This window comes from Cyprinus carpio, chromosome A14 (assembly GCF_018340385.1).
Source record: "Cyprinus carpio isolate SPL01 chromosome A14, ASM1834038v1, whole genome shotgun sequence".
Lineage (NCBI taxonomy): Eukaryota > Metazoa > Chordata > Actinopteri > Cypriniformes > Cyprinidae > Cyprinus > Cyprinus carpio.
In genome coordinates, this window is record NC_056585.1 from 26,569,749 (window position 1) to 26,579,031 (window position 9,283).

The window sequence follows — 9,283 nt, forward strand, 5'->3', positions numbered from 1 at the left end:
ATATATTATATATGGATTCCCCAGGAACACGTGATAGGTAAAAATTGATAGCCTGAATGCACTATAAGTCGGTTTGGATAAAAGCATCTGCTAAATGCATTCATTTATTTATATATATATATATATATATATATATATATATATATATATATATATATATATATATATATATATATATATATATATATATATCATATATATGCTGTCAAACAATTAATCGCGATTAATCATATCCAAAACAAAAGTTTTTGTTTATGTAATATGTGTGTACTGTGTATATTATATATATATATATATAATATATATATATATAGATATATATATATATATATATATATATAATACACATAACACACACACACACACATGTACAGAATATATTTTGAAAATATTTACATGCATATATTTATATTTTTATAAATTATATTATATAAATATATTTAATATAAAAATATAAAAAAAATCTTAAATGTATACATGCATGTGTGTGTATTTATATATGCATAATAAATATATACAGTACACACATATATTATGTAAAAAAAATTATTTTGGATGTGATTAAATGTGTTTAATCATTTGACAGCACTTATATACAGGTGCTGGTCATATAATTAGAATATCATCAAAAAGTTGATTTATTTCACTAATTCCATTCTAAAAGTGAAACTTGTATATTCATTCATTACACAGACTGATATATTTCAAATGTTTATTTCTTTTAATTTTGATGATTATAACTGACAACTAAGGAAAATCCCAAATTCAGTATCTCAGAAAATTTGAATATAACTTAAGACCAATTCAAAGAAAGGATTTTTAGAAATCTTGACCAACTAAAAAGTATAAAAATGAAAAGTATGAGCATGTACAGCACTCAATACTTAGTTGGGGCTCCTTTTGCCTGAATTACTGCAGCAATGCGGCGTGGCATGGAGTCGATCAGTCTGTGGCACTGCTCAGGTGTTATGAGAGCCCAGGTTGCTCTGATAGTGGCCTTCAGCTCTTATGCATTAAAATGAAATCCACATCTCAACAAACTCTTCAAAAAACCCCACAGATTTTCTATGGGGTTAAGGTCAGGCGAGTTTGCTGGCCAATTAAGAACAGGGATAACATGGTCCAGGTACTGGAAGCTTTGGCACTGTGTGCAGGTGCCAAGTCCTGTTGGAAAATGAAATCTGTATCTCCATAAAGTTGGTCAGCAGCAGGAAGCATGAAGTGCTCTAAAACTTTCTGGTATACGGCTGCGTTGACCTTGGACCTCAGAAAACACAGTGGACCAACACCAGCAGATGACATGGCACCCCAAACCATCACTGACTGTGGAAACTTTACACTGGACCTCAAGAAATGTGGATTGTGTGCCTCTCCTCTCTTTCTCCAGACTCTGGGACCCTGATTTCCAAAGGAAATGCAAAATTTACTTTCATCAGAGAACACAACTTTGGACTACTCAGCAGCAGTCCAGTCCTTTTTGAAGCGAGACGCTTCTGACACTGTCTGTAGTTCAAGAGTGGCTTGACACAAGGAATGCGACAGCTGAAACCCATGTCTTGCATACGTCTTTGTGTAGTGGTTCTTGAAGCACTGACTCCAGCTGCAGTCCACTCTTTGTGAATCTCCCCCACATTTTTGAATGGGTTTTGTTTCACAATCCTCTCCAGGGTGCGGTTATCCCTATTGCTTGTACATTTTTTTCTATCACATCTTTTTTTTCTTTCCTTCGCCTCTCTATTAATGTGCTTGGACACAGTGCTCTGTGAACAGCCAGCCTCTTTTGCAATGACCTTTTGTGTCTTGCCCTCCATGTGCAAGGTGTCAGTGGTCATCTTTTGGACAACTGTCAATACAGCAGTCTTCCCCATGATTGTGTAGCCTACAATACTAGACTGAGAGACCATTTAAAGGCTTTGCAGGTGTTTTGAGTTAATTAACTCAGAGTGTGGCACCAGGTGTCTTCAATATTGAACCTTTTCACAATTTTCTAATTTTCTGAGATACTGAATTTGGGATTTTCCTTAGTTGTCAGTTATAAACATCAAAATTAAAAGAAATAAACATTTGAAATATATCAGTCTGTGTGTAATGAATAAATATAATATACAAGTTTCACTTTTTGAATGGAATTAGTGAAATAAATCAACTTTTTGATATTATTCTAATTATATGAACAGCACCTGTATATATAGTTAGTAAGTTAGTTAATTACTGCGTTATCAGGCATTATCACAAACAAAAAGGGTAAAAACAATTTTCACTCAGAAATTGCTTCTAAATTCCACTATTAGTTATGTTGGGTTAGTTATTACAACTGTTCATTGTTAGTGCATGTTAGCTCAGGTTCATTAAATAATATTAACAGATACAATGCTTTAGAAGTAAGCTTACACTACAACTAACAATGAGCAATATATTGTTACAGTATTTATTACTCTTTATTAACGTTAGTTCATGTTCGCTCAGGTCCAATAAATAACTTTAATAGACACGACTTTTGATTTAATGTATTATTTGATGTTTGAATCAACATTAACTGAGATTAATAAATGCTTTAGAAGTATTTTTCATTGTTAGTTTGATAACTAATGTATTTTTTTGCCCTTCATTGAGTAGTGCACCTCTTGACGCATGCCACAAGAGAGCACTGTATAGCCATGAAAACTAATGGCCAGTTCACTGTCTCTACTACAAAATCCATATGAGTGCATGATGCAAGCAAAGCTGTTGTATTGCATCAATTAATACACTTAAAAATGCTTGATTGTCACTACATTAAAAATATCAAACCAAATGGCATCTAAAGACAAATTGTGCTGGAGCTTTACTCTGAACTGGCATCATTTTTCAGTGTCCTGACTTTTTTAACCAAGTTATCTAAATATAATTATTAGTGTAGGAAGTTATTTCTCTTCAAGAGCACACAGGTGTCATAGTAGTTGAATAACCACGGGTATAGTTCTCCACGTGAGCTATGAACATGACCCACTAAGGTGTCTAAAACTCTTTTAAAATGTGCTTGAGTTATATGTCTTTATATAAATTCCATTTGGTTTGATGTATTGTGTCTAATACAATGATGGCAGCCAACTCTCACACATTCAGTGCAAGAATGACACAGTTTTCACTCCACACGCCCCTTTTCTCACAAAGTGGCACAATCAACCAAAATCTGAGTAGTATCATTCTTTTATGGATCTATGATTAAATAACTACTAAAGCATATATTATATATATTATATATTACTTAACAAATGTCATACGTATACACATATAAACATATACATATATATATACATATATACATACAGTATGTATTTGTATATATATATATATATATAATTATAATTTAAATCGCCTAAACTTGCCTTTGTTTTCTTATTATTTTCATAATGACTGAAAAGCAACTTGACCAAAAGAGTCCAAATCTGCACATTTTAGGCATTTTAGAAATCCAGGCCAGGACATGGGTATGGTCAGCCTAATTTATATCATATCACATTTGTGAGGTACAAAAGACAAGGTGGATTTGAAGGCAGCACTCTCTTAAATGTTTATAAATTAAAGATTTTATTGCTTGGGAAATGATTTATTCCTAAAATAGTTTCCATTTATTCTAACCATTTTTAGTTATAATCACTTGGGATAAATGACGATTAAAAAAAAATCAACATGAAGCGTGTGTTAAGAGTTATTAGGCCAAGTCAGCAGAGTGCATTGATCACACAGGAAACTGCACGAAGCATTACTAGAAACAGAGATAAGAATCATAATGCAAAGCCACATCTGAGCAAGAGCTGTACTACGCTGCTGACTAAAAAATGCTGAAGCATGATTGCATTTGACTGTTATTAAATACATACAGTTATTTTTTCCACTTAACAAATGTCATAAATGATTACAAAAAAAGAAAAGAAAATACAAGTATTTTTTATCACTGCGTCATCTGTATTAAAAATGCTGTCAGTTTGTGTGCAGTTTTTTTTCTGTGCTTGTTTTAACAGATAAGATCTAGTTTTCTCCTGTAGTCCTGAAGGTGAGAGATACAGGTTTCATCAAATGGTGCAAAAGTTACACCTGTACTTTTGTGACAAACTGTGAAACTACTAACTATAAGTAACTCTGCAACATGCCAACCACCAGTCATTAAAGTGTTAGTAGACTGCTTTAATATCTAGGAACACTTTATTTTGATGGTCCATAAAACAGATATTCTACAGACTGTAGTAAGTAACTTTGCAAGTTCATGTCAACTTATTCTACTAACCCTAAACCTAACACTCTACTAATACTCTAATAAGAGTTAGTTGACATGTAGCTGCAAAGTTACTTATAGTTAGCAGTGGACTACTGAAACAAAGTTAACCGATGACTTTTCCTCAAGTTTAAGGGTTGTAATAAAAACATCCATGATAATGTAAAATGCATGTAAATGTATATCATCACACATTGACAAAAAAAGAAAAAAAGGGGGATTTACAGAAACTCTAGGTTTGAACTGTTACTGCAAGCCTATGTTAAAGGGATAGTTCACCCGAAAATGAAAATTTTATGTTTATCTGCTTACCCCCAGGACATCCAAGATGTAGGTGACTTTGTTTCTTCAGTAGAACACAAACATAGATTTTTAACTCAAACTGTTGCAGTCTGTCAGTCATATAATGGAAGTGGATGGGAATCACGGCTAAAACATACAATAAAACAAAAAAAACACACAGACAAAACCAAATTAAACCCTGCGGCTCGTGGCGATACACTGATGTGTAAAGACACAAAACAATCAGTCTGTGCATGAAACTAAACAGTATTTATATCGTTTTTTACCTCTGATTCATGCAATGTCCGAACTGAGCACTTCCTATTTTGCACGTTCTCAGCAGCAGGCGGCCAGGCGTGTTAGCCATCTTCTTTTTTGAGAGAGAGGTGGCACTAATAAGTCTGCGATCCGCCATAAAGCAAGATGACGATGATGCCTCAAGTGTCTGCTGCTGAGAATGCACTCATTGCGCGAATCAGAGGTAAAAAACAATATAAATACTGTTCAGTTTCTTGCACAGACCGATCGTTTCATGTCTTTACACATAAATGTATCGTCAAGAGCCGCAGGGTTTAATTTGGTTTTGTCTGTGTATGTTTTTTTGTTTTGTTTTATTGTATGTTTTAGCCGTGATTCCCATCCACTACCATTATATGACTGACAGACTGCAACGGTTTGAGTTAAAAATCTTGGTTTTAGTTCTACTGAAGAAACAAGGTCACCTACATTGTGGATGCTCTGGGGGTAAGCAGATAAACATCACATTTTCATTTTTAGGTGAACTATCCCTTTAAGTGTTACCCTTATCTTTAGTGTTCTTCAGTGAATGTAATAATGATATGTGACAATTCTCGTTTTTCATTTTCACAAGTAATGGCATGTGTCATGAAGCTCTGGGATGTGTGACAGCAGGTGTCACACTGAACATGTGAAGTGATAGTAGAGCGACAGCACCCTCTGCAGATACACCATCAACTTATGCATTGCAATTTTTTATATTATTATTATTATTATTTGTAATAAAAATCTTTAAAGGGATCATATGCCTACACAAGTGGATAGAATGTTTCTCAGTGTCACCGGCTGCACTCATATTCAAATTCTGGCCAAAACTAACAAGCTGATAATTAATTTCATGTTATAGAAAAGTACTGATAAGTGTAGCTCCCCCTCGCTATACATCCAGTGAGGAGGAGCGAATGTAATTTGTGCCTAATGGGTGGAGCTAGAATATCTAACCCAACACACAACTCTATCCCTCCACCCCATTAGACGTCCAGAGAGGTGGAGCTGGAAGTCATTTGACTCTGCATTGAGTACCTCTTGTATAACTGATGCAAAAATTCTGAAGATGAAAATTCAAATTCTGAAAAGCTTTAAGTACCCAAGAAATTATTTTTTAAAGATTTAGTTTAAAATAAAAAAAATAAAATAAAAATAATACAGATTCAAAGTTAGATTTGGAAAGACTGTGGGCTTATTTTAATGCATAAAGCATACACAATCATCACACACACACACCCCTACCCTTTAAGAGATGGTGCACTTACAGGGTTACATTTTTGCCCTAAACAAGTGTTATTATACTATTATAGCATTTCTTAATTTTTAATTAGTTTTTATTTTCTTGTTTTCATTTTTATTTATATGTGTTATGAGCTTTTGTAATTTTTTTATTAGTTTATATTTTGTTTTAAGAGATAACTATTTTATGGCAATGTATATATATATATATATGTATGTGTGTGTGTGTATGTATATATATATATATATATATATATATATATAATATATATTACATTATTTACATGGTTTATTTTAAATACATATAATATATATTACTACACACACACACACACACACACTTTATATTTCAGCTTTTTTAGTATTCTAAACTACTCTAAACTTAAACTAACACATTATTTCAGTTCCAACAAGGCTGCATTTTTAATTTACAGTTGTTAGTTTTCTTTTTTTTTTTTTATCTAAAATGAAATGCTTTATTATAATTTTGCCTGTATTTCAATTAAAGAAAAGATTTTTAAGTAAACAATAACAGCATTGCCATGCACTAGTTCTGTCTTTTAGTTTGTGTCAAATTACTAAAAACCATTTAAATCTAAGAATAGGGGGAAACAAAAGCCCTCAACAAATTTTACAGCATGGACAGATAATGCTTAAAAAAAAATACAACAATTTGAACAAATAAAATAGAATCAGACAGTAACCGGTATGGTCTATATATGGCAAAAATCCTCATAATTTTGTTGCTGGTTGACTTGTTTTTTTTCTTTGGAGAGGATGTTCTCAAAGTTCCCTCTTTCATGACATGGTAACAGTTTTGTAATAAACAATAGCAACAACAATACATTCCCTCTGTTCTTGACATTGTTCTTTTGTTCATATTTGTCTAGGGTTAATTTTTTGGACATTTTTTTAGCCATGTCATCTCAATTGCAAAAAAAAATGTCCCAATTCACCCGAAAGCACCCTAATTAAAAAATGACTTCATCTAAATAAAACTGTAAACTCTCATTATATTTTCCCATAATGCAAAATCTGACCTAGATAAAGGTGCTGACATGCGATGCTTATGCCATAAACAATCACATCTTGTATCAATCAATCATCTGTTGTGTCTTCAAAATACCATAAAATCAAAAGATAATCAAAACCACAATACATCATTTACACAACCAAACACGTACGCCTACTGTCTGTCAGTCCATCTGCTCAAAAATGAAAGAAGGTCAAAGGGATGTGGAAAACATTTACTTCAAAAAACAAAACGTGATGAAGCCGTATGGCAACAACAGTCTGAGACGATCAGCGCTCATGTTGCATTAGTAGAATCCGTTGCTGCAACACCAGACAGAATTAGTGCCTAATTTAAGACAAATGACTTAAAAACAGTAAATGCATCAGTTAGGGTGATTCCTTTCATAGGCATTAAATTTAGCAGCATTAATGGTCCCAGCATTCATTGAGTTAACGCAAAGAGAGCCAATACTGCCATTATAAGGGGATTCTCAATGTATTGCGATTCTCTGAAATCTATTAGTGATTATGGGGGTGTGTAAGCATTTCGGGATTTTTTTCTTTGACGTGTAATCAACAGAATCATAGTGTAGAATAATGTCACTTCCTCTGTCAGCACTATAAAAGACTGAACAGTGCTGCAGCTATGAAGACCATCTCAGCATCTGGAGATCTCAACAGCAATCAACACGGCCAACATGAGGACTTTCATGCTCTTGGTGCTGACGATTGTAGCTGTTACTGGGATCAAACACAAAGCGGGACAAATTCTCCTAATGGAAATCATAGATGATGTGAAGCAAATCTTAAATCAAAGTTCATCGACGGTAAGAAGTGAAATGTATTATTTAATCTGGTTTATTCGCGAACTCCGTTCCTTAGACTAACCACCTTCAAACTTTCTTTCACAGAATCTCAACCAATTTGTAATAGATGTATTTCCTCCAGTGGGCTGCTCGGTAAGTTGAATCTTCACAGTATTTAAGATCATACTTTCCTGATACTTGATTGCATTATCATTAATTACATATGATTATACAGGAGAAACACATCTGCCAAGCAGCGATGGTCATGATGAACACAGAACTAAGCCACAGCATGCTGCACAGACGACTGTTCGCATATGCGAATTATTCAGGGGTAAGTCATGGCACAATATTCATTTGTTGAATTAGATGATAAACAACATGATAACCATACTGTGTCTATATTATTAGAGCATCATTCTGTGTGCAAACCAATGCTATGTGCTGATACTATCAGCTTGAGTCTTACACTAAAGAAATTATCAAATGTCATTTCCATTTTTCCACTGAATAAACAAAAGTCAGCTAGTCATTTGAACTACTATTGGTTCTTTCTGACCCAATAGTAGCACCAAATTGAACAGCAATGCTTGTCTGAATGACTGGCTTAACTAAGCTTAACTTAACTAATGACTGACTTGACAAAGTTTAACTTAACTAATGACTGATTTAACTAAACTTAACTAATGACTGACTTAACTAAGCCTGACTTAACATAACTGACTTAATTAAGCTTGACTTAACTAAGCTTAACTAATGACCGGCTTAACTAAGCTTAACTTAATTAACAAACGACTGACTTAACTAAGGTTAACATAACGAATGACTTAAGCTTGACTTAACTAAGCTTAACTAATGACTGACTTTACTAAGCTTAACACAACTAACAACTGACTTAACCGAGCTTGACTTATCTAAGCTTAACTAATGACTGACTTAAACTTAGCTAACAACTGACTTAACTAAGGTTTAACGCAGGTCTACAGACGAACAGTGGCACATGCAGTGGAAATAACACAAAATAGTATTTCATAACATCAGTTTTACAGCTAAAGCGAATTAACTCTGCCTACAATTGTAGATATATAGACTGATTTTAGACTGCTTAATGAAAGAGGTTCAATGTATTCTAATAGAGCTGAATGTGTGTTTTTTTCCACAGCACCTTCACTGCAACGTTACAGCTTCAGAAGAACACAGAATGCATGTTTTCCTCGAAAAAATCAAAGATTGCTGCAAAGCACAATACTCTAAACCCTTAAAGCAATAAGTCGAGACAAAAGAAGTGAAATGACTCTAGACTTACTGCTTATGAACACAATACTATATTTTTGTATTACATTTAATATTAATTAAATTATTTTTTATTAAATGTTTTTCTACCTTATATATTTATTGTATT

At 33.3% G+C, this 9,283-nt stretch overlaps 1 protein-coding gene across 1 annotated transcript; it reads left to right on the top strand.

Annotated features, from left to right (window-relative positions):
- Nucleotides 1–7,724: 7,724 nt before the first annotated feature.
- il4 (interleukin 4) lies at nucleotides 7,725–9,253 on the top strand. Its single transcript, XM_019081961.2, has 4 exons — nucleotides 7,725–7,902; nucleotides 7,987–8,034; nucleotides 8,117–8,215; nucleotides 9,044–9,253. Exons 1-4 carry the CDS (start codon nucleotides 7,774–7,776, stop codon nucleotides 9,149–9,151), a joined length of 384 nt encoding a protein of 127 aa, XP_018937506.1. The 5' UTR covers nucleotides 7,725–7,773; the 3' UTR covers nucleotides 9,152–9,253.
- The last annotated feature ends 30 nt before the right edge of the window (nucleotides 9,254–9,283 follow it).